Source organism: Pseudorca crassidens, chromosome 8 (assembly GCF_039906515.1).
Source record: "Pseudorca crassidens isolate mPseCra1 chromosome 8, mPseCra1.hap1, whole genome shotgun sequence".
NCBI classification, from domain to species: Eukaryota; Metazoa; Chordata; class Mammalia; order Artiodactyla; family Delphinidae; genus Pseudorca; species Pseudorca crassidens.
In genome coordinates this window covers 15,692,673-15,720,083 of record NC_090303.1, presented here as the reverse complement: position 1 = coordinate 15,720,083, position 27,411 = coordinate 15,692,673, and the positions used below count along the sequence as shown (strand labels likewise).

Sequence of the window (27,411 nt, the reverse complement as noted above, 5' to 3'; positions counted from 1 at the left end):
AAAAATGCAGAATTGGCCACAAATCACAAACATAAATATAAATCCTTTAAATATGACCCTCCTTCCAGACATGAAAAGCTCTGTGCTTTTGTAACTATTGAATTTTTTTTCTTTTAACCTGAGAGCACTTAAAATCCAGCATGGGCAAAGAATAAACATAATTTAATGAGTCCCTTTCCTGTTTAAATACAGAAACTTGACTCAATTTGATAAACTATCATTTGGGCATTGAATCCTTCTGAACCATCCACTAGCATAACTGCTTTTCCTTTGAACAGTTGGACTTTTTGTAAGTAAACAGGTAGAAGAAGCAATAAGCAGTCTTTTGGACACCACGAAAGAAACAAGAAGTAGCACATTTCAAATGTGTTCAGCTGTACAGTAATTATCTATGTTTCACCTAGCACTTTACAGCATTCAAAGCGTTAGAGCATGGACTGCCTTCAATTACACATAAGGAAATAAGTTCTGGGAGTTGATGTGACTTCCCTGGAGACAGTCAATGAGTGGCAGAGCTAGGGCCAGAATTAAGAGCTAAAATACTCTAAACTGGATCAGAAGCCTGGTAGATAGAAACATGAGCCTCAGATCAAGAGTGCATGTTCTCAAACTTAGTCTGACTACAGTTCCCACCGTCAGGCTCCTTGGCCAAGTTGGATTAAGTATGGTGTTAATAAAGTTTGACCTCTGGGGAGGCAAAGTTTGTTCTCCTTTTCATCAATTTGGTGGTTTATTCAACACACACACACACACACACACACACACACACAAAGCACCTATGATATGCTTAGACAATAAGCACGTGTGACTTAAAAGGATGATGGTAAAAAGATGGAGACAGAAATAAAAAACTGATTAAGATTAAATTTTTCGAGTATGCTTTAAAAGTAAGTACAATTGACTCTTGAACAACACAGGTTTGAACTGGGAGGGTCCACTTAGACACACATTTTTTTTAATAGTAGATAGTTGGCCTTTGACCAATCTGGGGGGTGGTTAGGGGCACCCACCCTTCCTGCAGTTGCAAATGTACATGTAACTTATAGCTGGCCCTCTAGATCCACGGTTCCTCCAGATCAGTGGTTCTACAGCCACAGATTCAACCAACCAGGGACCGTGTAGTATTTACTACTGAAAAAAATCCATGTATACGTGGACCCCGTGCAGTTCTAATCCATGTTGTTCAAGGGTCAACTTTGAAGGAGGAGTGTTAGACAGCAGACACTGAGGCAGATGGGGCAGGCTTGTGGTAAAGACCATTTTAGACAGCGTGGATACAACTTGCACAAAGGCATGTAGTCACATAAAAAGCAGGACAAAGGCAAAAAAATCACAAATAGTTTTATATGGTGGAAGCATCCAGGGCAGGAGACAGGCAATGAGATTGGCAAGGTTGGTTAACAGGAGACTTCTGAATTTTTTTTTTTTTTTAAACTTTTCAGACTTCATCTTGCGTGTAATGAGAGCCATTGAAGGGTTTTATTTATTTATTTATTTATTTATTTATTTATTTATTTAATTTTGGCTGTGTTGGGTCTTTGTTGCTGCGTGCAGGCTTTCTCTAGTTGCAGCGAGCGGGGGCTACTCGTGGTTGCGGCTCGCAGGCTTCTCACTGCAGTGGCTTCTCTTGTTGAGGAGCACGGGCTCTAGGCATGCGGGCTTCAGTAGTTGTGGCTTGCAGGCTCTAGAGCGCAGGCTCAGTAGCTGTGGTGCACGGGCTTAGTTGCTCCGCAGCGTGTGGGATCTTCCCGAACTAGGGCTCGAACCTGTGTCCCCTGCATTGGCAGGCGGATTCTTAACCACTGCGCCACCGGGGAATATTTATGGAGAGATGAAAGGTAACAAAGTGAGTGTGTGTTTGGGGTGGGTGGGTGGGTGGGGGAATGTGTCCAAATCATGAAGACACCAGGAAGCCAATACAGAATTCTAGGGAGGGGGAGTACATGATCAGATCTGAATTCCTGGAAGATTATTTCAGTAGAAAGAAGTGTTAAAAATGGACTAGGATGAAATCAAATCTGAAAGAAAATAGATTGGTTCACGGTGTGTTCCTTAGCTCCAGGGAGAAATGATGAATGCCTGTACTAAAAGGTCTTTGACTCAGCATGGGAGTACACTCAAGCAGGTGACACGGGGGTAGAATCCAGGCAGAAGAGATGTTGTGAGTAAGAAGAGGCAGGAGTTGCTGCCAGACCATCGCACTTGTGGCAGAAAGTGGTCAGATATGGGGCCAATCACACAAGGAGGCAAGATCTCAGAGGACCTTAAACACCACATGAAGGAGCTCAGACTTCTATTTACTGGATGATGAAAATCAGATCTCGGTAGAAAAACGAGAGGCACACAAGTACAGCCAGGAGAAGATGAGGGCCTTGGCTAGGGCCGGGGTGGTGAGAGAACCACCAGGACTTAGGGAATGACTGGGCGGAAGGAGAGAAGGAGTCAGCTTTGGCTTAGGTGATGCCACCAAATGGGGCAGAGAACCCAAAAACTACAGAGGCAAGGGAAGGAAGGGAAAAGAAGATGAGCTCATTATGGACATGGTGAGTCTCAGGTAAAAACAGAACCAAAGGTAGAGCTGTGTAGGAGGCACCTGGATTAATAAGCACGCTATTCTTGGAAGGGTCAGGGTGGAGGTGGCCACAGAAATCAAGAAATTTAAATATCAAGAAGAGTACACACTTGGTCTTCCCTGGTGGCGCAGTGGTTAAGAATCCGCCTGCCAATGCAGGGGACACGAGTTCGAGCCCTGGTCCAGGAAGATCCCACATGCCGTGGAGCAGCTAAGCCCGTACGCCACAACTACTGAGTCTGCGCTCTAGAGCCCGCAAGCCACAACTACTGAAGCCCGCTTGCCTAGAGCCCGTGCTCGGCAACAGAAGCCACCACAATGAGAAGCTCACGCACCGCAACGAAGAGTAGCCCCCACTCGCCACAACTAGAGAAAGCCCGCGTGCAGCAACGAAGACCCAACACGGCCAAATAAATAAATTTATTTTTAAAAAAAAAGAAAAGTACACATTTAGAAGACATGTGGCCAATGGACCAAATCTTGGGAAAACTAATGTGTAAGGGAAAAGTAGAAGTGAAAGAAACTGAAAGAAAACCAGAAGGGAATAACAGAAATGATCAAGAAAGTGATAAGAAAATGGTGTCATGATAAGGAAGTTTTAAGAAAGGTGAGATCCACAGTGTCAAAAGCATCGAAATTTCCATAAATTGGTGAATGGACAAAGTGTGTTCTGTCCATACAGTGGAATATTATCCAGCAATAAGTAGGAATGAAGTGTTGATACGTGCTCCATCACAAGTGAACCTCAAAAACATGATAGTAACTGTAAGAAGCCAGACACAAGAGACCAAGCAATGTATGATTCCATGTATATGAAACATGCAAAAAAGGTTCATTCACAGACTCAGAAATTAGATCAGTAGTCACGTGGGGCTAGAGTTATGTCTGCTCCATGACATAGCCTGATCGCTAGGAGAGAAGGGAGGAAATGAGGGGAGGGGAAGTAAAGAAGTGGACAAAAAGGTCCTTGAGCAGGGGGAAGAACAGCTCCTGTGGGGGAGGATGGACGTGGATTCAGATGAGCTGGGGAAGGGGTCAGGAATTGAGGCTGATCATGCTTGGTAGTTACCATTTCCTTAATTAAATAGAAATGACATCATCCTCTGAGAGTGAAGGGATTGTGACTGAAGAGGCGGGTTGGGGACTGGAGGAACTGATGAAGGACAAATAAATATCAGCCCTTTCAGTGGCATGTGCACCTCGGCACGCAACGTGTACCAGCACGTGGCGGGCAGCTTTGGTCATCTGAGCACTGACTCGGAGCTGAGTGTAGACGGGGGGCATATGAGGGTCAGGGCCATTAGAGAATTGAATCTGCTGGTAAAGTTAACTTAGGATAGTTGACCACTTGACAGAAAGAAAGAGAAAGAATGGATTAGAGATCAGGGCTCCACAAAGTCACAAAACAGGGTTAGTGGGAAGATGAACACAATAGCTTCAACGAACAAAGGATAAGAGAGCATTGCCCAAAAGATCCTCAAGTCCCAGCGACGGACACCCTCTAGAGTGTGGCCTTAAGGGTAGAGAGATGAAACGGGGCCGAAGGAGGGGGTTTCTGGAAAAACCAAACAGACAGCACATATACTACTGCCGTGCTGAGCAAGTGCAGGAATCTGTTTACAGTGGAATGAAATTGGTAGTAAAGGGGAACTGGGTGGAGGTAAGGAGGAGGATGGGACAATACTGCTGGTAACAAAGGGATAAAGCCAGGAGATGGATCAGAGCTGGGGGTCTGCCTTTTGTGGAGGTACCAAGGCTCACTCACAGGGCTGATAGGGAAGACAGAGCAATGGGTGAAACTCCCTGGCCTCTGATATTCAATTATGACCCAGATTGTTTTGGTCTAAGAATGGGCTAAGCATGTATAGTACTTAGTACTTAGTACTATATATAGTACTAAGTACCTGTATAGTACTTAGCCTGGATTCAGAAAGTTGGTGGGGGGGCTTTGTTATAGCGAAAACCCAGATGTGGAATCTATTCATTCATTCATATAATAGATAAGTAATCATCTGGGGCCTTGCTGCTGATTCCTAAGGCCTCCAATGGAATCTCTTCTACTTTCACGAAAGCAATGAGCTCCACAATACTTCTCATCTTAACACTTTCCTACTCTGCTACTTAAGAGCTGAGGAATTAAGTGCTAGGGTTTCTGAGAACCACTTGCTACAAACCTTTCACATCCATTATCGTCTGAATCCTACTTGATATACCCTTGCAGTGGGTGGTGTGTGTGTGTACAAATGCATTTATATAATATCTCTGCTTGTTGTTTTGGTTTTTTGTTGGCGAGAAAGGAGAGAGGAAGAATGGAAAGGAGACACGATTACTGTTAAAAAAAAAAAAAAAAAAAAACCACCATGCAAAGCACCCAGACTCCAAAGTATCAACAAACTTACCACGGAAACAACTCACAGCAGAATCCTCTACATGGGCCACCTTACCTTGTCGTGGACTGTCATGCAGCTAGCGGCATCCTTCTGAAGGATTTCAGTTACCCCATTGGAGAGCCTTTCATACTTCAGTTTGGGCTCCTCTTCACTCTCTTCTTCCTGCACAGAGAGCAGAGAAAATGACAGCCCTCAAGGACTTATTTGAAAGACTCAAATACTCAAAACACACATTGTAAGGGGGAACCAGAGATGGTTCCCTTAATGACTGTCAGCAACCCAACTACAGCTAAAGGTTAAGATGCTCATGTTTCATTTTTCCAACTGGTCTATCAACTGCTACAACTTCAATGGCAGAATAAATTCAAAAGCTGGAAAGAGGACTATACATACTCACTGCTGACAATAGTCAACTTTAGCATATTAAATACAATACTGTCTGTCTGACTACGCAAACAAAGTCAATAAATAGCGTATGGGCAAAATGGTTGTCAGTGTGCCCTAATGGACATAAAACACAGCAGTGAGACAGGAATATAATAAACCTCTAAAAGACATGAATTTTGCATTTCAAGATTACAAGTATTTTTGTCAGATTTGAGAATATCTCATACTAATTAGAAAAATACAATTATAAAAATTAAGTCAAAGTGTAAGAAAATTAGAAATTTTATATAAAACAAACTATACATTACTCTTCAGAAAAAATATTTTAATATTTATTTTTTTTATTTATTTTGTGGTACGCGGGCCTCTCACTGCTGTGGCCTCTTCCGTTGCAGAGCACAGGCTCCGGACGCGCAGGCTCAGCGGCCATAGCTCACAGGCCTAGCCGCTCCGCGGCATGTGGGATCTTCCCAGACCAGGGCACGAACCCGTGTCCCCTGCATCGACAGGCGGACTCTCAACCACTGCGCCACCAGGGAAGCCCAGAAAAATATAATTATAAAAATTAAGTCAAAGTGAGAGAAAATTAGAAATTTTATATAAAATAAACTATACATTACTCTTCAGAAAAAATATTTTAATATTTATTTTAAATAACTGGTAAACCATGAACAGTCATTATTTAGTTTATGTTAGAATATTCACTGTTGACTCTCATTGTTATGTTAGAATATTCACTGTTGACTCAATCATTTTATATGTATTCAATATTATCACTAACTTTATATGTTCAATTTCACTGTTGATACAGAATCATAAGACATCCTTAATCCTCAGAGTTATAAAATAAAGTTAGGAATCTATGTTGACTATAATGGCCATGAATTAATAATCAAGGATAGTTATAAAAATTATTACAATGATTCAGAAAAATATTCCATTTTACTTCATCAGTATGTAATGAGAAACAAGAAAATATGCATATACCAACACCTATGATTGGATAAAGCTGGCCAAAAGAGAAGTTCACAAAAATAATCTAATCATTGATATTTCCTTCAAAAATAATTGTGTAGTCCTCACCTTCCAGCTAACATTTGGGTAGACTGAGGCACATCAATGTTCTCACCCAGAATAACTAGGAAGGCTTAATGAACTATAGAGAAACATCACTATAAGGCATCAATTAAAGGGCTGCTGAGGCAACCTGAACTAGAAGAGTCAGGACTCCAAGATGGTGAACAAACCATGGAGAGGTGAGCTGGCATTCTACAGCCATTCTTCATGGAGGCATTTATCAACCAGAGGCTGAGAATCTCTGCCTGGAAAGATGTCCACTCCTGGGAGGATGGAAAACAGCAAACCTTCTGGTACTTGTGGGGACTGGAGACCTGATGGGCTAAGACCCCAGTGGAAGACAGAGGCAAAGAAGTGAGTTTGTTACACAGCCACTTTTCTCCAAAGGACAACTGCGAATTTCCAAAGCTACATAAGGTATGAGACGAAAAAGCTAAACAGAAAGTGTCAAAAATGCAAACTCACTGCCTTGATATGCTGGGAAGAGAACAAATAGAGTTCAGGAGCCATCAGGAAATGAGATCCTGGTGAATACCACAGGCTCTCATTTGGGACTCCTGGTCCCCCGGATATAAGCACAACAGCTTCCCCAAACTTCTGTCTAGCTTCGACTCAGTTCAATCGCTGACTGGAGTAAGGTACGTAACCCTCAACCCATCTGCCCAGTAAAGAAAAGGTTGACCCCTTGGAAAAAGAATACTATGGGGACTTCTACAATTCTTCACTTACAATACCGAGAACTCAATAAAAAATTACCAGGTGCACCACAAGACTGGACCAAATGACTGAAAATCAAGGAGAAAAAATATTGTAAAAACAGACCCATGGGTGACCTACTAACCAGAGTTAGAAGAAAAGGACTTTAACATAACTAGTATGTTCTGGAAGGAAGGGAGCGAGGGAGGGAGGGAGGAAAAGATGAATAAGACAGATGAAAAGGGAGATTTTCAACAGAGAACTGTAATCTGTAAAGAAGAATCAAAATGAAAATTTTAGAACTGAAAAATGTAACTGAAATTAAGAACGCAATAGATGGCTCAACAGAAGATTAGCAAAGCAGAAGACAGGATTAGTGAGATGGAAAACATGTCAAAAGATAGCCAAAGGGGGGACTTCCCTGGTGGTCCAGTGGGTAAGATTCTGTGCTCCCAATGCAGGGGGCCCAGGTTCGATCCCTGGTCAGGGAACTAGATCCCACACGTATGCCACAACTAAGAACTCCACATGCCACAACTATGAGCCCGCATGACACAACTAAGGCCTGGCACAGACAATATAAATAAATAGATAAATAAATATTAAAAAAAGAAAAAAAGATATCCAAAGGGAAGGCCAGAGAAGGAAAATGGATGGAAAATACAGAAAAAGTATATGTGATATGTGGAACACAGGAAAAAGGGCTAACATACTTTTCAACATAATCCCACAAGGATAGAGAAAATGGGAAAATGGGAGGGAGGAAAGACAGGAAGAACATTTACAGAGGGAACAACTGAGAATTTTCAAAACTGATAAGACATCAACCCACAAGTTCAAGAAGCTCTGCAAACCCAAGCAGGAAATATGAAGAAAATCACACCTAGGCTCATCACAGTAAAAAGAAAATTATGTAAAAGAAAAATAACTTGCAGAGTAGTAAGTCCTGGGCCTCTTAAAGATTATAATACTAATAAACAGTCACACAGAGACCACAAACTCAGATGCTTACAGAAGTCTTTACCCCTGGGGCAAAGACCTGCAGCTTCACATGGAAAGGGGCTAATTTCTAGTTACATAGAAAGGATGAGATATATCAAATATCATGCTACAGACTTAATAGGTATCTCATTTCATCCTGACATAAAAAAATTATGGGGAGTTGAATATCATTATCCCATTTTACAGATTTTCAGTAAAAACTGATGATCAGAAATTTTAGGTAATTTCCTTAAGATACACAGTGGGTAGAAAGTAAAGCCAAAATTCAAATTCAGTTATGAATGCTCTAATGTCAATGTCTTATATAAAAACTCCTATAAAAATTACACTACAAATCACAACAGAAGCCTCCACAATTTTCATGCCTACAACTATAAACTATGTGATCAATAGGAAATGCTTAAAAATGTGTTTCTTTAGCAGGTGTATTAGTTATCTATAGATGCATAACATATTATTCCAACATTTACTGACTTAAAACAACAATAAATATGTATTATTTAACCGAGTTTCAGTGGGTAAACAATACAGAAGTGGCTTTGGCTGGGTGGTTCAGATTCAAGATCTTTTATGGGGTTGCAGGGAAGGTGTGAGCTGGGCATCTGAAGAATTGACTGGGGTTAGAGTACTGGCTTCCCAGATGGCTCACTCAAATGGGTGGCAAGTTGGGGCTGGCTGTTGGCAGGAGGCTTCAGTTGCTGGCCTCCTCGACTTCTCCAAAGGGCTGCTTGAGTGTCCTTAGGACGTGGCAGAGGTGGCTTCCCCAGAGTGATATGCATAGTGGAAACCCTAATGTTATATATGACCTAGCTTCAGAGGTCACACACTGATGCTTCTGCAATATTCCGTTGATGATGCAGGCCAGCCGGGATTCAGTGTGGGAAGGGAGGACACGAGGGCAGGAATAATAGGAGGTGAGGATCACCAGGGGCCATCATGCAGACTAGCTACAAGAGGAGTAGTAAAATTTTAAGAGCAATAAACCTGGTTTAATTTAAAAAATCAATATTCCATGTCTACTGATGAGCTGTCTTAAATTTTCTTCTCCAAGTATACACAAGCTATTAGTTGGTTATTTAGTAAAAGGGTGTTAAAATCAAAGATAGTCTACCTACTATTAACTTTCCACGAAGAACTCTAAGAACTAACAGCCACAAAAGGAACTATCATGTTCATGGTTCTTTAAAAGACCTACCCTTCTTTAAAAAGGTAACTGCGATAATCACCCCAACCCAAGGAGTTGCTGCATGTCCAAAAGTGACCTGTTGTTAAAATAAAATATCAAATAGCTAATTAACCAAGTCTTAAAAAACCTAGAAAAAAGAAAATTAGAAAAAGCAACAAATAAACACTTCTACTTATGTATCTACAAGCAAGAAATAGGAGTCACTTCAAAGCTAACACTGAATGTAGCAAAGGCAGGATGTGTGCATTCTGAAGTAAATGTGTTAAATACAAATTGAATCCTGAATGTTAGTCTTTATAATAAGATGCCACATGTTGTTCAGGCCTAGACATCAAATGTGCATCCAATGTGAAAAGTTAATTCTAGCCTCTTGACTATTTTGCATAAAAGCACTCATCCACGGACCATTAGGTAAAGTTACGGTAAATAAGGTTTGCCTGTCTTATTTATAAGTGAAAACTAAATAATTTCTCGCACATAAATATAGAAAAATAAATACTTTCACAGCACAGTTCACTGAAGCATTTGTGCTAGGCTTCGAAAACCATAAATAAAATGAAAACTCCAATATTAGGCACTTGACGTAGCATTTCACGCTTTTCTGACAGGTATCTTTTATGTTAAGTTAAAAGTGGGGTAAAGGTGAATTTTTAAAGGTGTTTTCTGCTTGCTGTAAACAAAGAAAATGGAAAGTGATTCAAAAATACAATTCGCAGAGGTTATTCCACTGCTGCAGACTATATATCACATTTTAAATAAAAAAAACATTAAAAAAAAAACCAGGTAGATTTCATAGAGTTTCACTGTAAAAATAAACAGAAAAAAAGACTTTCATGCAATTTGAACTTCCATGGAAAACAACCCAGTGTTAATAAAAAGCAAATCAATAATTTTTGTTAAATTTTAATAATCTTGCAAGCCTACAAATAAAACCATCAACAGTCTGAGTTGAGATGACAGTTAACTGCGTTTCTATGACAACCTAGAGGAATAGTACAAGTCCTGACTTGCAGCTTAAGCGAAGATATGAACAGAGTGACATTTACCCATACAAGAAAAATCTGCAGCTTTCCTTTAAAAAGAATCAATTCCTCAACTAACATGGATTTTCACTAAGTGTATAGCACTTTTAATTAAAGACAGGTCCTTTAGATCATCGTATAGGACTCTAAAACACTATCTGAAAATAAATTTCTAATCACGGTCATTTTTTACTGAGTTTTGAACTTAAAAGTGAAAGAATTGCTTTTGGGGACAACAGACTAAGGCAATTAAAGATTTCTGCCTCAAAAACTATTTAGTAATTTGTTACTAACACCACAGGGTAAATTTACACAGAGGAAGTCCCGCCACCTAACTTAGACTTATGTAACCAACGAGAATACTGTACTTTTCACCTGATATTTTAAATTTTGTGTACAAGAAAAAATAGTTTGGTGTTTATAACCAATTTTTCATACTGTTTTAACTCTATCCACATCTTTCACACATAAGTACTTTTTTTTTTTTTTTTTTTGGTGGTATGCGGGCCTCTCACTGTTGTGGCCTCTCCCTTTGTGGAGCACAGGCTCCGGACACGCAGGCTCAGCGGCCATGGCTCACGGGCCCAGTCGCTCCGCGGCATGTGGGATCTTCCCGGACCGGGGCACGAACCCGTGTCCCCTGCATTGGCAGGCGGACTCTCAACCACTGCGCCACCAGGGAAGCCCCACATCAGTACATTTTATGTACCACTGTGACAGTTCAAATGAAGACCTGAATTTTATTTTTTTTAAAAAAAGTGTGTCATATGAATTCAGGGGGTTCACAGAAAGATCATTACATTTTCTACTGTTCCTATTAATATAGAACTTAAAATGTTATTTCTGGATATCAGTTCTTTGTTAAAATACAGTTTTGTCTTGTTTGGGTTTTTTTCACAAAACAAAATGATACTAGATATACTGAAGGAGTGAGCTATTTACAAAGTCCAAGTTAAGTCAGCTATTTACAAAGTCCAAGTTAAGTCAATGAGAACTCCTGGGCAATTCACAACCTCACTCTATGGAGATGCCCTTCATCACATCCAGCCTCACCTATGAGAAAGACCTCAGCTGAACCTCTAGGAGTTTTAATAAGATGAATGGATTAGTTGATCTCATCATCAACTACATCTGACCAGGGGCAAATCCTTTTAATAAATATCCAATGTTTTAAAGCTAGATACAATAGGGAACACTAACATCCTCAAAAACAAAACAAAATTCTCATTGTGTAAAAAAAAAAAAAAAAAAAACAGTCTGAACTTCCACAGGAAAACACCAAGTCTTAATAAAAAGCAAATCAATAATCAGCCATCGGTCTGAAAGTATAAAGGTTTTCTTCCTCTAGAACATTGTGTCTAGAATTCTAGTTACTTTAATAAGAATTGAAATACTCAAAATTGGTAGTCACCCTTATAAGTTTAAAGTATTTTTAAAAAGCTATCAAAATCTAGTGTCAGACATTTGAACTTTAGAAAATTTGTATTTGAAACCATTTTCTCTCTTAACAAATAATTCACTTCATAATAAGCCCCATGATATATTAAAATATTTCTTTTTGATCACTATTTATTAGAGGAGATAGACGGAGAAGAAAAAAATAAAACACAGTAGGTGCCAGATACAAATAAGAATTTTTAAAAGCGTAACTGAAATTACACTGTAAGTCAATCAAAACGCACAATTTATGTCTCAAAAACATAACTAACAAATTTTTAAGGAATAGAGCTATTCACGACAACAGTAACTGCATCAATGTTACTATCAACAAAGGTAATATAAATAGTCAAGAACTATTTATTATTGTGTATATGCATTTATTTGAAACTGTTACGTTACAAGTAAATGTACATGGGCAAGAAAGGACATCTCCACCTACGTCATATCAGTCTGGAGCTTTTCCAGAAACAGTAGAAGAGGCTCATGATGAGAAAAGCTGTACAAAACAGACGAACTGTAAGATTCAAAATTCATCAAGAAATTAGGACCTTTTTATTAACTTTGTATTTCCCCCTCCCCAAATGACTGTCACCTCCTTAAAAGGGCAAGTCCCACTATTGACTATTATAGGTGACAGTTCTATTACAAAAGGATGATTTTACTTACACAAAAAGATGACTGTCTGGTAGGAAAGATGGCTTCATAGAGCCTTCTAAAATGTCAAAACCTATCAAGAAAACGACATAAACAAGCCAAGAGAGTAACTTCTGGTTTCCATTAATAACACAAGGTATTACAGCTGCCTCAATGACCAAACTTTTTAAGAAAGTGACATGGAGATAATGGAATTCATCTACAATAAAACAACTGTGGTCAAAGCTCCCAGGATGCCTTTCCATCAGACTGGTGACAGACAAGCAATTACATTCTTATATGAATGCAAATAATGTTGTTAACTTTTTTACTTTCAAGCAATACTGCTATTATTGAAAACACATATTAATCAAAAACAAGTAGCTGAAATTAGGAGCTGATAAATGTAATCTAGATGACATGGGTCTAACTTTTTCATATAGATAGAAAATTCCGATGAGTCTACTCATATGCATATATTATTTTTTAAAGCTTAAAATGCATATGGTTAAATAAGTGGTTCTCAACTGGAGGTAATTTTGTCCACCCTCCAAGTCATTTACTTGGCAATGTCTGGGGACATTTTTGTTGTCACAACTGAGTTGGGGGAGAAGAAGCTACTGGTATCTAGTGGGGTAGAGACCAGGGATGATGGTAAATATCCTACAGTGGACAGGACAATCTCCCGGAACAAAAAATTATCTGGTCCAAAATGCCAATAGTGCCAAGGTCAAGAAACCCTGGGTTAAATAAATTTCATGAGATCAAATATGACACAGACCCTAAAATCTGTTTTCAAAGACGATTTAATAACAAAGGGAAAGGTTCTCAAAACGTCTTATTAGGTGAATAAGGAGGTCATGAAAACCTGCTTTGCATGATCCAAGTGTTATTGAAGAAATTCATATACACGTGTTAGGGGAAAATGAGAAGAATAAACACCAAAATATCAATAGTAACCTCCCTATGCTTCGGTTTCTTCATCTGTAGAATGACAGTGATAACAGGACTCCCATCACAGGGTTGCTGTAACCATTAAGAAGTTGGCAAATAAAAATCATTACTGTGAGCTACTGCCAATATTTTCTAAACCTGCTAAAATCAATATGCATTATATTTATTATAGAATTATTATATTTATATATTTTTAAAACCACTGTTCAACATCCTCTTCAAAACTTTGTATCTACTGAGCTAAGATTCTTTTTTTTTTTTTCTTTTTTTTTTTGAGCGGGACGTGGGCCTCTCACTGTTGTGGCCTCTCCCATTGCGGAGCACAGGCTCCGGACGCGCAGGCTCAGCGGCCATGGCTCACGGGCCCAGCCGCTCCGCGGCATGTGGGATCTTCCCGGACCGGTGCACGAACCCGTGTCCCCTGCATCGGCAGGCGGACTCTCAGCCACTGCGCCACCAGGGAAGCCCCTGAACTAAGATTCTTATCTCTTAAAGCTGCTCTCCTTCCTGTTTAACACTTTGACTAGAAAAGTGAGAAAAAGTTGAGCCTCTAATCATTGAAGAGCTCTACTTAAGATTCACAAGATATGCAGTCTTCATAAACCCTGATCTCTCCTTTGCTCTGTAGTATCAGAATTTCATGTTCAATTCAAGGAGGAGTTTATATTGGGAAAGCACTAAGAATATAGAGAGGAGGGGGGGAAATGAGAAAAGCAAATAAGCTTTTCATTTCCTTCCAGCCACCTGGAATAACCTGACCCATCTTCAAGATATGCCATCCAGGTGGACAATTTCCGCCACTAAAGCCAACAAAACCCTCGTTCCCTTTCTTCCCAATACCCCTTGGTGATCACAAGATCCTCAGAAGCAGGGTTTATGCCTTTTCACTGTTCTGAACTTCACCTAACAAAACTGTGGGCACCTAATAAAGACCAGTGAAAACACAAGTACATCGTTAAGGGCAGACCGAGTTTAGTAAGAAGCTTTTCTCAGACATTCTCATTTAGATTTCCACACAGGAAAATCCAAATCATAGAATAGCAGCTCAAAGGAATCTCAGGGATCATCTAAATTATGTATTATTTTACAGACATGAGGAGGGGAGGGGAGGGGAGGGGAGGGGGAGATGGAGATACCAAAGGCGAAGAGCAGCAAACAGTAGTAGTAGCAATAGAGGTCCCGCAAACTCAATGTTCATGACGAATTTACATTTATTTTTAATTTCTATGTTTACTGTTATATTAAAAAGTAAAGTGCCACAGTTCCTTGGGATTATTTTGTTTGTGAGGAGATTAAATACCTCTCGAGCATCTTTCAATGGCTCATTCCCTATTCCAGGTGCAAAGAAGCACCTGGCTAGCCAGTCCCACCAAAGCCTCTGACAGCTGCTCAATAATTTCCATGAAGAAACAGATACAGATAAAAAAAAACCCGCATAGCAATAAAAATTAAGATAAACCATTACCAAAGTCAAGGAGAAACTGATACGTATGTTGAACATGAACTCATGACACATCTTGATTTGGTTCATGAAAAAGTAACCCACCTGAACAAAATGTAGAAAGATGCTTTTGGCTCTCCCAATGCTCCATGCCCATGACTCAGAGCCTGCCCCACTCGACAGAGCAGACACCCACCCCACCCATTAGGGATTGTTTTTCTCCAGAAGGAGGTGACTGTCTACAGCTTCTGCCCACTGTTTCTCTACACTTTCAACCCTAGCCACCATCTGCCTACATCGCCCTCCTACGGGCAGAGACTATAAGTCCCTAACACCTGGACAGTGCATTACTGACAGTCTGGGAGTTCCAGCTGTAAGCACTGCAGGACCGAGAAAACACTGGCATAAGGAAGGTGGGTATTGCAGGGAACCAGAGAACACTAATAAAGGTAAAAGCAAAAATGCATTAGTAAACCAGAATACGGAATAATTAACAAGTCCAAGCGTTAGCACTTTTTAAAGACAAACAGAATAAGATAACCACCATACACACTGACAAAATAAAAATCATCAAAGTACGACCTATCTCCTGCAGAAAGGTACCTAGCCTAGACTGTTTTAGCAGCAAGTTCTATTAAAAACCCTCAAAGAATAGAAAATTCCTAAGTTATTTAAACTATCCCATGACAGTGAAATAAACACTTCCTAACTCATTTTGAAAAGGTAGCATAACTGTAATATCAAAACTCCCGAAGAATACATCAAAGGAAAAAAAGAAAAAAACAGAGTTCAGTTATCTGATACAAGAATGTAAATGTAAAAATTCAAAATAGAATATCATAAAGCAAACTCTGCATATATTAATAGAAAGCTTGGTGATCAAATCGATCAAATACTGCAGAACTGCAAAGACTGGTTATTAAGAAATCTGATTTCATCATTTGATAGGTCAAAGTAAAAGCCCCATAGACCCACAGTGACAGATACAGAAACAGCATTTATAAAATTAAACACATTTCTGATATATAAAAAAAAAAAATTCAGTAAATAGAGATCTAATATCACTTTATTTTTCAAAACTGATTTAGAAATTTTAGCCAAGGTGAAAGACAAGAAGATGAAAAACAGTAAATGTAGCATTGTTGGTATGGTAGTTGAAGATGTATGGAAAAAACAAAACACAGTTTATAATGATGAATTTTGTGTCAACTTGACTGGGCCACGGAGTGCCCAGATATTCAGCAAATCATTATCCTGGGTGTTTCTGTGATGTGTTTTTGGAGGGGAATAACATCTAAATTGGTAGACTGAGTAAAGTAGATTGCCTTCCCCAATGCGGGTAGGCCTCGCCAAATCAGTTGAAGTCCTAAATATACCCTCCCACCAAGTGAAAGAGTTCTTCCTGCCTAACTGTCTTGCAAGTGGGTGACTTCTTTCCTGTCTTAGGATTTGAACTGAAACATCAGCTCCTTCTGGGTCTCCAGCTTGCCGACTCACCCTGAAGGTCTTGGGACTTGCCAGCTCCATAATCACACGAGCCTCTCTCTCTCAACTCTCTCCCTCTCTTCCCCCCTCCCTCTCTCTCAGCTCCTGTTGGTCCTAAACAGAGCCCATTGGTTCTGTTTCTCTACTGAACCCTGACTAATACACAGCTCTTGCCAAGCCAGAGAGAGCTGGCCTGGGCTGCTGGCCCCCTTCCCCCAAATCAACCCTGAAGATTGTATAAAAATGATAGGAAGGAGGGATTCCAGAATATCCCTGAGTGAGAAACCATGGAAGCAAGTGAAATCATCTAGAAGGGGGAGCTGTTTAGACCTGATGCTTACCTCTCCCCCACAATGCCTAACTTGGAGGTTTTGCTGCTCCATTCACTACAGAAATCAGCAGGAACAGCCGAGCCCTTGCAGGGGTGAGGACTGACCTGCATTCACTCCTCTGTCTTCTAGCCTTCCGCCACCAAGTGGAGATTACCTCCTCCCAGGGCTGCTTCCCTGTAGATTTACCTCAAGGGCACTTTACAAAGGCTCAGAAGACTCTCAGAAACTCCCACACTGAAACGTATTTTTCGAGGACATATCCAAATAGAAAGCAAAAATCTAGCAGATGCTGTAAGAGATATGAGAAATAAGAATGATCAAAAAATCTTGGTAAAGGGCTTCCCTGGTGGTGCAGTGGTTGAGAGTCCGCCTGCCAATGCAGGGGACAGGGGCTCGAGCCCTGGTCCGGGAAGATCCCACATGTCGTGGAGCAACTAAGCCCGTGCGCCATAACTACTGAGCCCGCGTGCCACGACTACCGAAGCCCGCGTGCCTAGATGCCATGCTCCGCAACAAGAGAAATCACCGCAATGAGAAGCCCGTGCACTGCAACGAAGAGTAGCCCCCGCTCGCCGCAACTAGAGAAAGCCCGCGCACAGCAATGAAGACCCAATGCAGCCAAAAAAATAAAATAAATCTTTTTTAAAAATTAATAAAAAGTCTTGGTAAAGTTCACTAATGTCATTTGTTAACAAAGGACAGGGGAAGAAAGGAGAGAAAGTTATTCAAAAACCTACTGGAATTCAAAATCAAGTGGGCAGTCACAAAATAAGCTAAAATAAAGTTTTCTTACGCCAGTTGTACCATACACAGTCCTCATACACTGGACAAGTTACTTAAAACCTCAGTTACCTCATCTTTTGTGAAAGGAGGATGATGATATGTATCTTATAGGATTGTTGTGAGAATTAAATGTAATAAATGTATGTAAAGCACAAAGCACAGCATCACCTAAGTATCCAGTGAATGTCAGTTACTAAAAATATTACCATTATTTGTATTATAGCCCCCAAGTTTAAACGGTATAATTCGTATCTTCCCTTTGGAGTTTATTTCCAGACATAAAATTGAGCAAACATAATTATTTCTAATCTATTTCCCTCTTTGTTTTATACTACTTACAAAAAAACGAAGATATATTACTTTTGAGTTTGTCACATCATTTCAAAAATGTTTTCAAACATATCTAAATGTGAATCTTGTTATTAAGAAAGTTAAAGGAAATGCTACAGTCCCGTTCTTATTAAGCCAATAGTCTCTCCTGGATGCTTGACCAAAAGTAGCCCATCACAGGCCAAGTATCTCAAAAATGCCCAACCACTGATAGAAACGATGAAAACAGACTAAAATCTTAAGCTTTAGCGGAGGTTTCCCCACTCCCATCTCTTTGATACTATTTTGAGAGATTTATTTAATCCACTGAGGTCTTTGGAGAAGAGAGTCATATTCTAAAGAATTATGATTACACGGATGCCTGTGAATCACTATATTTAAAAATGGTGGGATTTCCCTGGTGGTGCAGTGGTTAAGAATCACCTGCCAATGCAGGGGACGCGGGTTCGATCCCTGGTCCGGGAAGATCCCACATGCCGCAAAGCAACTAAGCCCGTGCGCCACACCTACTGAAGCCCGCATGCCTAGAGCCCGTGCTCCGCAACAAGAGAACCCTCCGCAATGAGAAGCCTGCACACTGCAATGAAGAGAATCTCCCTGCTCACCGCAACTAGAGAAAGCCCGTGCTCAGCAACGAAGACCCAACGCAGCCAAAAAAAAAAAAAAAAAAAAAAATGGTTGTACTCAAACTGAAATAGCTCACAGATGAAAAGAAATCTATGTGTTATTTAGATTTGTTATAGCATTTCTGGAGTCTGCAGAGAAAAAACTGCCTTAAAGCCTTGACAGGGTAGTATCAGGCCCTAACTGTTAAGTAGAATTACCATTTAAACAACATCCTTGAGCAATTATCAGAAAAGACACACATAAGTTTTTATAAATATAGCTCCCAGTATTAGCAATTTTGTTACAACTATTTTCTGTATGTTCTCCTTTGCTGGATGTATTTTACTCCTAAAACCCTAAGAATAAAGACTAATGAAAAGTGCTAAGGGACCAAGATTATACAATCACATTATTTACTGTATTAGTTTGCTATTGCTGCTGTAACAAATCACCATAAACTCACTGGCTTGAAACAACACAAATTTGTTATTTTACAATCCAATACAGATCTCATTGGGCTAAAATCAAGATGGTAGCAGGCTGCCTTCTTCTGGAGGCTCTAGGGGAGAATCTGGTTCCTTGTCCTTTCCAGCTTCTAGAGGCCACGTGCATTCTTTGGCTGTGGGTCCCCTCCTCCCTCCGCCACCTACAAAGCCAGCAAGAGCAGGTCGGGTCCTGTTTCACACCACATTACTCTGACCTTCTCAACCTCCACCTTCCACCTGTAAAGACGACACTGTGACTTGTGACTACACTGGTCCCACCTGGATAATCCAAGATAACCTCCCTATCTTAAAGTCAGCTGATTAGCAACCTTAATTCCATCTGCAACCTTAATTTCCTTTTCCATGTCACATAACATATTCACAGCTTCCAGGGATCAGGATGAAGACATCCATGGGGGACCATTATTCTACGTATCTGCCTATTACTGAGAATAATATATCAGTCAGAGAGGATAAAAATGATGGTGGGCTATGGAGCTGGATTCCCCAAGCTGAACCCCAAACTAGAAGAGTTCTCATTGCTTGCCCCTAAATTAAATCATGATCCTTTTGAGGACACGGGGTGGGATAAAACTGTTCTCAGCTTGAGTCAGGAGGCCAGGGGTGGTCACTGGTGCATGTTTTTGACAAAGGGACCTCTCAAAGGTCCCTTTGGTTTCACCATCTTCAAAATAAGCATACAATGCCAGCTTCCTATCATTGTTGTGAAGAGCAATTCATTTGTTCACTCACAAGTAGCTCTGCTAGTGAGAACCTGGTTACAGGGTCCCTGGCTTCTTGAAAGTACCTGGCATAGAACTGGACAAAAATAACAAAACGGCAGTAGCAGCAGCATACTTACTGAATACGTTTTAATGACAAAGTGCTAAACGACTATCATCTCCTTTAACAGTCACTGAACATTCTAGATACCAACATCTTGTAATACACAGTACAAGAATTTCTGCAAGCATCTGAGACATTTTGCCAACCCAATCTCCCCTGAGTCCATTCCAGTCAGGTCCCACCACCAACTCCACCAGTATGAGCCACCACGACTGCTCTTGTGAGGAGCACACCAATGGCCTCATTACAGATCCAAGGGTAAAGCCCTAGACCTCATCTTATTCCTCCTCCCAGCAGTATTTGGTATAACTGACGACACTCTTCCTCCTGAGATGCATTCCTCCCTTGGCCTCTGGGTCACTGCTTTCTAGTGGTTCTCTTCCTACGTCACTGGTTACTCCTTCTCACTCCCCTTTGAAGATTTCTCTTCATCTACCAGACCTCTAAAACGTTAGAGTACACCTTGGTCCAGACATCAGGCTTCTTATGTATCTGTCCTCAGGCCCTAAATGATCTCATCCAGTTTCATGGCTTTAAACACCATCCAAATGCTGATTCACAAATTCTTTTTTTTTTTTTGCGGTACGCAGGCCTCTCACTGTTGTGGCCTCTCCCGTTGCGGAGCACAAGCTCCGGACACGCAGGCTCAGCGGCCATGGCTCACGGGCCCAGCCACTGCGCGGCATGTGGGATCCTCCCGGACCGGGGCACGAACCCGTGTCCCCTGCATCGGCAGGCGGACTCTCAACCACTGTGCCACCAGGGAAGCCCTGATGCACAAATTCTTATCTTCAGTCCAGACCTGCACTGGTCTTTTTTATCCAATGACCGACTTGACATTTCCACTTGGATGGCTAACTGACATCTCCAACTTAAGATACCCCAAATGGAATTTCTGATTTACCCACCCCGCCCATCTACCACCATCACCAGCAACTCACCCTGAGCACCAAAACCAGTTCCAGCTAGAGTCTTCCCCTATCTCAATTAACATACTCCATCATCCTAGTTGCTCATGCTTGATTCCTCTCTTTCACTTACACGTCCACCTCCTAGTCAACAAATCCATTGGCTCTACTTCAAAAAATGCCCCAAATCTTCATCACCTCTAGCCAGAGTTTTGCCAAAGCCTCCTAACTGGTCTCACTGCTTCCTACTTGCCACCACCTTCCTGACTTTTTTCAAACATCATCCAAAGGGATCTTACCAAACAATGATCCTCCAGTGGCTTCCCATCTTACGCACGGTAAAAACCAAAGTCCATAAGCTGACTTACAGGCTCCAGTTCTTGACCACTCATTACTTCTCAGACATGATTTCCTATTACTCTGCTGCAGCCCTGCTCGTATCCTCGAAGACCTCTAGCAGGACCCCAACTGAAGGTACTGTATTTGCTCTTCCTTTCACCTATGAGATCTTTCCCCTGGATATTTACTTATATGTCATCTTATTAGAAAGCCCTCCCCTACTGTCCAGGATAAAAGAGCATCCCTCAGCCCACTCCACAGTCCTCTTACCCAATGTCATTTTACTTTTATCCATAACATGTATTACCGCCTGATATATATGTTTTTGTTTACTGTCTGCCTCCTTTATCAAATGCTGGTGTATCCTCGCACCCAAAACATAATAGTATCCAATAAATATCTGTTGTATAAATAAAATAATCAGTCCACCTTGGGCTGTCTAAAATAATTTTCCTCCTATGTAAATTATAAATTTCTCCTAGTGAAACTGTAAATTCTGTTCAAATATATGTCATACCAGGAAAAGTCACGTTCATTTTCTCAATCTCGAACCAGCAGCAGAAATACAGTTTCACAAATCTTGCATCCGGAAAGTTTCTACTAAGTTTCCAAATATATCACTTTTATAATATATGCTTCACAGAGAATGTTTATCCTTGCCTGAATGATGCAATAATCAGCAGAACCTGTTAATATTAATAGCTCATTAAATGAAAAAGCAAAATTTTAATCCAAGGGCTATTTGGAAGAATACAATATTATAACCCCATGCTCCCTTTCTCTCACCAATCAATTTCATAACAAGGTACATTACCATTTTAGTTACCAGTTGCTATAAATTTGTTTATTAAAATTAATAGATATAAAGAACCAATTTAAGTTTCAATAAATGATTCACAATGTTCTACCTGCCAGGTAAAATAAATTATTTTTCTGTGATGCATTTCCTGATTTAAAAAACCTATCTCCTGATTTCTCACAATGACTGGTTTTCATTTTAACAAAACTGAAAAAGAATTCTCCTTGTGGCAGATGCACCGAGAAGGTACATTTTAAAATTAATTCCTCATTCAACATAAACTGTGTATAGGTTTGTTTTAAATAGGTTCAGCTATTTTTCAGTCTTCTTGGTTTAGTAAAATTAATATATCTAACATATTCAAAACCTCCTAATTGTGATATTTGCAAGAACTAAGCCAGATCTGAGTGGACATCACTTAGGAGGCATGCTTATAAATAATGGCAACAAAAATTATAAAGACAGAAGTGACAGTAACTAACCTTCTGTTATTACATGCCATGGCCCAGGCACAGGTCATGTAATTCACATGCAATTCAAAGGAACACACCATAGGCAGAATAAGCCTTTGTTTATCTATTCAGTTGCATTCATGAATAACTAAAGGTCACTGGAATCCTTACCTGGTAGAAAGCAGACTTCACTACACACCAGTTTCCGTTCGGTGCTCTTCTCTTTCCTTGCCAACCCTCTTTAGCCTGATGGCTTTCCCCTTGTTATTCTCCTCTTTGCTGTGCAAGTTTAATCTTGAAAGGTTAGGCTAACACTTTGATGCTTCTACTGCAAAGTTCTTTGTACAACCCACTAAACTCCTCTACAAAGGTGGCATATACTTCTAAATAAACAGTACACTGAGAATCTATCCAAAACAGCGTTTTAAAAAAATACATATCTCTATGAAGCAGAACTGCTTCAGTTTCCAGCTCTATGAAAGTTTTCCACAGCACATTGTACCTGGTCCACAAATAGGAAAGGTCTTATGGAAGATGATGACATTTCTATATTGCTTTTGCCTCAATTTCCTCTCCCTATGTCACTGATTCTACTCAGAAATAAACCTCTGCTATGTCAAACCACTACAATTTTGGAACTGTTTATTACTTCAGCATCCTGCCTAATATAGTACTTAAAAGGACTGTGGTCCATATTAAATGAAATAATCCATGTAAAGCAATGAGCACAACACATGGAAATAAGTGAACCTGATAAAATGACGTAACTGATAATTCTTCATGATCTAAATATTGTCTTCCATTAAAATGTATATTATAAGAACAAAATGAATCAGATGTTGGAATTATCTGGCAAGGATTTTAAAGCATCCATCATAAAAGTGCTTCAACAAGCAATTATAAATTCTCCTGAAACAAATGGAACAATAGAATATTTCAGCAAAGAAATTAGTCATTTAAAAAATGGAAACTTTAGAATTAGAAAATACGATACCCAAAAGAAATAACTCACTGGATGGGCTCAGCAGTAGAGATGACAAGGACAAAACCAATGAACTTAGGGATCTATCAATGGAATTTACCCAATCTGAACAACAAAGAGAAAACAGACTGGAGAAAATGAACCATCTCAGGGACCTGTGGAACAATAACAAAAGGGGTAATATTCACATTATCAAAGTCCCAGAAGGAGAAGATAGAGGAACTGAGAATATTCGAAGAAATGATGGCTGAAAATTGTCCAAATTCGGTGAAGGACATAAACCTACAGATTCAATTAGCTAAACACATTCCAAAGAAGAGAAATCAAAGAAGACCACTCCACGAGACACCCTAATTAAAATTCTAAAAACTAAAGTAAAAAAAAATCTTGCAAGCAGCCAGGGAAACATGACACATTACTTATGGGAGAGTACCAATTCAAATGACAACAGATTTCTCATTTGAAATGACAGAGGCCAGAAGGAAGTGGCATATATTTTCTCAAGTTCTAAAACAAAAGAACTGTCAACTACAAAAGCTATACCTGGTAAAAATATCCCTTAAGAATGAAAGGGAAATAAAGACATTCTCAGATGAAGAAAAACTAAGAGGATTTGTGGCTTGCAAATCTATCCCTAAAGAACAGGCTAAAGGAATTTTTCTAAACAGGAAGGAACAGAAGATAGAAGAAAACTGAAGAAGGCTTAGAACTTTAAAAAGAACATAAAAATGGGTGATAATGGGGTAAACATAGCAGATTATCCCTCTTTTCATGAGTTTCTTAAATCATATTTGATAGTTGAATTAAAAAGTTTAATACCAACTGATGTGGTGCTCAATGAACAAAGTTAATATTTAAGACAAGTGTATTTTAAAAATGGGAAGGGTAAAGGGACATAAAAGTAAGGTTTCTATATGTGACAAGAAGTAGTAAAATGTCCTGGATATCAGTAGACTGTGACCAGTTTTGTATGCATATTTTAACACCTACAGCAACCATTAAGAAAACCATACAAAGTAATGTACTCAAAACCACTATAAATCAATCAATATGGAATCTCAGAAAAATGTTCAAGCAACTCACAGAAAGGGAAGAAAAGGGAAACAAGAGAACTGAAAAACAGAAAACAAACAGAAAAAAACCCAGCAGACTGAAACCCTGATATGTCAATAATTCCCTTACATGTGAATGGTCTAACCACGCCAATGAAAAGAGTAGCAGAGTAGGAAAAAGTCAATCTCAAAAGGTAAACACACAGTACAGTTCCATCCATATAATACGTTTGAAATGACAAATGTATAGAGATGGAGAACAGAAAAGTGGTTGCCAGGTGGTGGAGGAGGGGGAGGGAGTGGCTGTGACTTAAAAGGGAACTTATTTTTCATCTTATGATGAAACTGGTCTGTATCTTGACAGCACTGGTGGTCACAGGAATCTTCACATGTGATAAAAGTGTACAGAATCAAACACACACACACAAATGAATGCATATAAAACTGATGGAACCTGAATAAGGTCTGGTCTGTAGATTGCATCAATATGCATCACATATCATATCATGTCCTGGTTGTGATGTACTAGAGTTACCCAAGATGTTACCCTTTGGGAACTAGGTGACGGGTATAAAGAAACTCTCTGTATTATTTCTTACAATGGCATGTGAATCTACGATTATCTCAAAATTTTAAACTTTTAAAAAACTCAAGAAAAAAATGCTTATTAGAGTAAAAACAATTTTGGTTTTATATAAAATCTTGGATAAAATAAAGAGGGCAAGAAATAAACCAAACTTTTTCCCTAACTCCCTGTTTGAGTTTGAGGTAGGGAAGGAAGGACATGCAGTTTTATTTTGGGTTCCACAGCTTTGCAACCCAAAAGTTCTGTAGTACGTACAGACATTAACAAGTTTTGTTTAAAAGTAATAATTGTATTGTTTTGCTAAGTATATAAGTAATGCATATGTTATGAAAAATTTAGAAAAATGAAGGCAGACTATGATAAGAGTCACATGACCCAGTGATGATGTGGCCTGGTAGTCCTTCTTTCTATGATCATATGTGGACTTTGGAGGGTGAAGAGAAACTGGATTATTCTCTAAATCAGGAATCAGCAAACTACAGCCCACAGCCAAATCCAGCCAGATGCCTGTTTTTGTACAACCCACAAAGAAGGGTTTTTACATGTTCATATGCTTACATACCTTCATAATATCCTCAGTATTGCCTCTTTGATTGCAAAGCTTTAAGTACTTACTATCTAAACATTTACAAAAAGAGCTTGCCAATCACCCCCCACCTCTAAACTGCATTTTTGTCAAAAGCTTTTTTAAATTAAAAAGATAATGCAATTCCTTATTTCTAGATATTTAGCCTGTTCTCAAATTTTTATAATATAAAAAGTTGTAATGCACATTCTTGTGGCTAAATTTGTGCACACAGAGATGAATGTACTTTTCAAAGGGGATATAACTTATAACTAACATTATTTTATAAATATGTCATACGTATGTATATAATTATTTATAAATGTTTTAATTATTTTGTAAATAAATAACATTTATTTTATGACAAAACAGGAATTTTATTAGATTATTAATGTCATATATACACTAGCTAGACAATCCTCTCTTCTCCAGAACAGAAAGCTAGTTCAAAGATTCTAAAATTGACGTCTTATCCTACTAGTTGAATAAGCCAAACTCTGTAACATCATCCAAAGTATCATTTTATACATAGGAAGAAGTTCTAAGGAAGGTTTTTTTTTTAAGGCCTGTCTAATTCTATAAAGGTGCATAGAGGAAGAGTCTGGCATAAAATTACAGAGGTCAAGGTGAAGTTGAAGGTAGCGTAACTGAGGTGAGAAGACCAGAACTTGCAGTCAGCTTGCTGGGTTCTAATCGATTGACAAGCCAGGTGACCCTGGGCAACTTAACTAAACACTCTTACGTCTGTTTCTTCATCTGTAAAACAGAAGCGGTCATCATGGCCAAGTCATAGGGCCGATTAACACACGTAAGCACTGTTTCCTACGTTGAACGTGCTTGTTTTTGTAATGAGCCTCATTATCCAAATAGATGCCCAATACTGTGCTCATTCCACAATACCATCTTTGCTCCAAAGAGAGCGCAGAACCTTCCTCTATAAGCAGTAACTTGTAGGATTTTAAAATTAAAATCCCAGATATTAGCTTGCTCACTTGCGTGTGTGTGTGTAAAAATTTATTGCTTGTTTCAGCCAGAACAAAGCCATTAATAAAAGGGGTCACCAGTGAAGTAAAAAGTACCACCTTTGAGGAAAAAAAACTGAATACAGAGATATCAAATTTTAGGCTTAGAATGTCTTTTGCCTTTAACTACCTAATCATGGGGTTTACTCTGTTTCCCACCATACAGAACTAGATACTTTGGTAATCTTCTTGGACCACACCACCCTGCCCCATCCAGCTCATCTCTCACATACCAGCCTATACTTCCTGTTCACTGAACTTGAGAAGCATTTCCTCTCTGCCTTCTGCTACTGCTTAGCCCAAGCCCCTATACCCCATCTCTAATGGGGGCTTCCACTGGAAACTTCCTGCCACGGGTCTCTCCGGACAGTTCATCTGTCACCAGCCCCTATCCTCACCCCTGACAATCAAGACTTTGGCTGCCTCCCCTCTGCCGCCCACCCCCGTGTCCACAGGGTCAAGTCCAAACTGCCAGGTTCGACACATCAGGAGCTTCACATCTGCACCCTAGTTTCCTTGTCTAACCTCGTCTCCCCAACTTCCTCCTGCATGCCGGCCACACAGAGCTCATCACAGCTGGCTGAACATGCATGCATTTTCATGACTTGGCCTCGGCACATACATTCCCTCCTTCCCAGAGACGTGCCCAGCCTCTCTGCCCAGACTCATCCTCCATAACAGCTCCTGAAGACTCCTAATGAAGCCATTCCTGACTAAACACCCACTCCCTCTGTATTCCCAGAGCACTCTGCTATCACCTACATGATAGCAGCCATCATCCCTGAAAACTGAAAACATCTCAGAGCTTCAAAACGGGAATGAAATCCTTTCGAAGACAACATATTTCTTTGTTAAGCTTTCCAAGACACCATCTAAGAAATAGTCTGGCTCACCATTTCAAGGTGGAATAAACAGTAGACTGTATATTAAAAACAAAAAATCCTAGACATGAGGGCCAGTTTAGTTATCCTTCAAATTTGCCATAATTAAGTATTAACATGAATACAAGACCCCTAACTATGCAGCTTATTAAATAACA

General features: G+C 39.7%; 1 protein-coding gene across 5 annotated transcripts in view; it reads right to left on the bottom strand.

Moving 5' to 3' along the window:
* Positions 1 to 27,411, bottom strand: part of VPS41 (VPS41 subunit of HOPS complex) — a 187,621-nt gene that overhangs the window by 142,731 nt on the left and 17,479 nt on the right. For all 5 annotated transcript variants that reach the window (XM_067745874.1, XM_067745875.1, XM_067745873.1 and 2 more), the window contains exon 3: positions 5,017 to 5,124. In XM_067745874.1, coding sequence (XP_067601975.1) covers positions 5,017 to 5,124 — 108 coding nt within the window. The remainder of the gene's footprint in view (positions 1 to 5,016; positions 5,125 to 27,411) is intronic.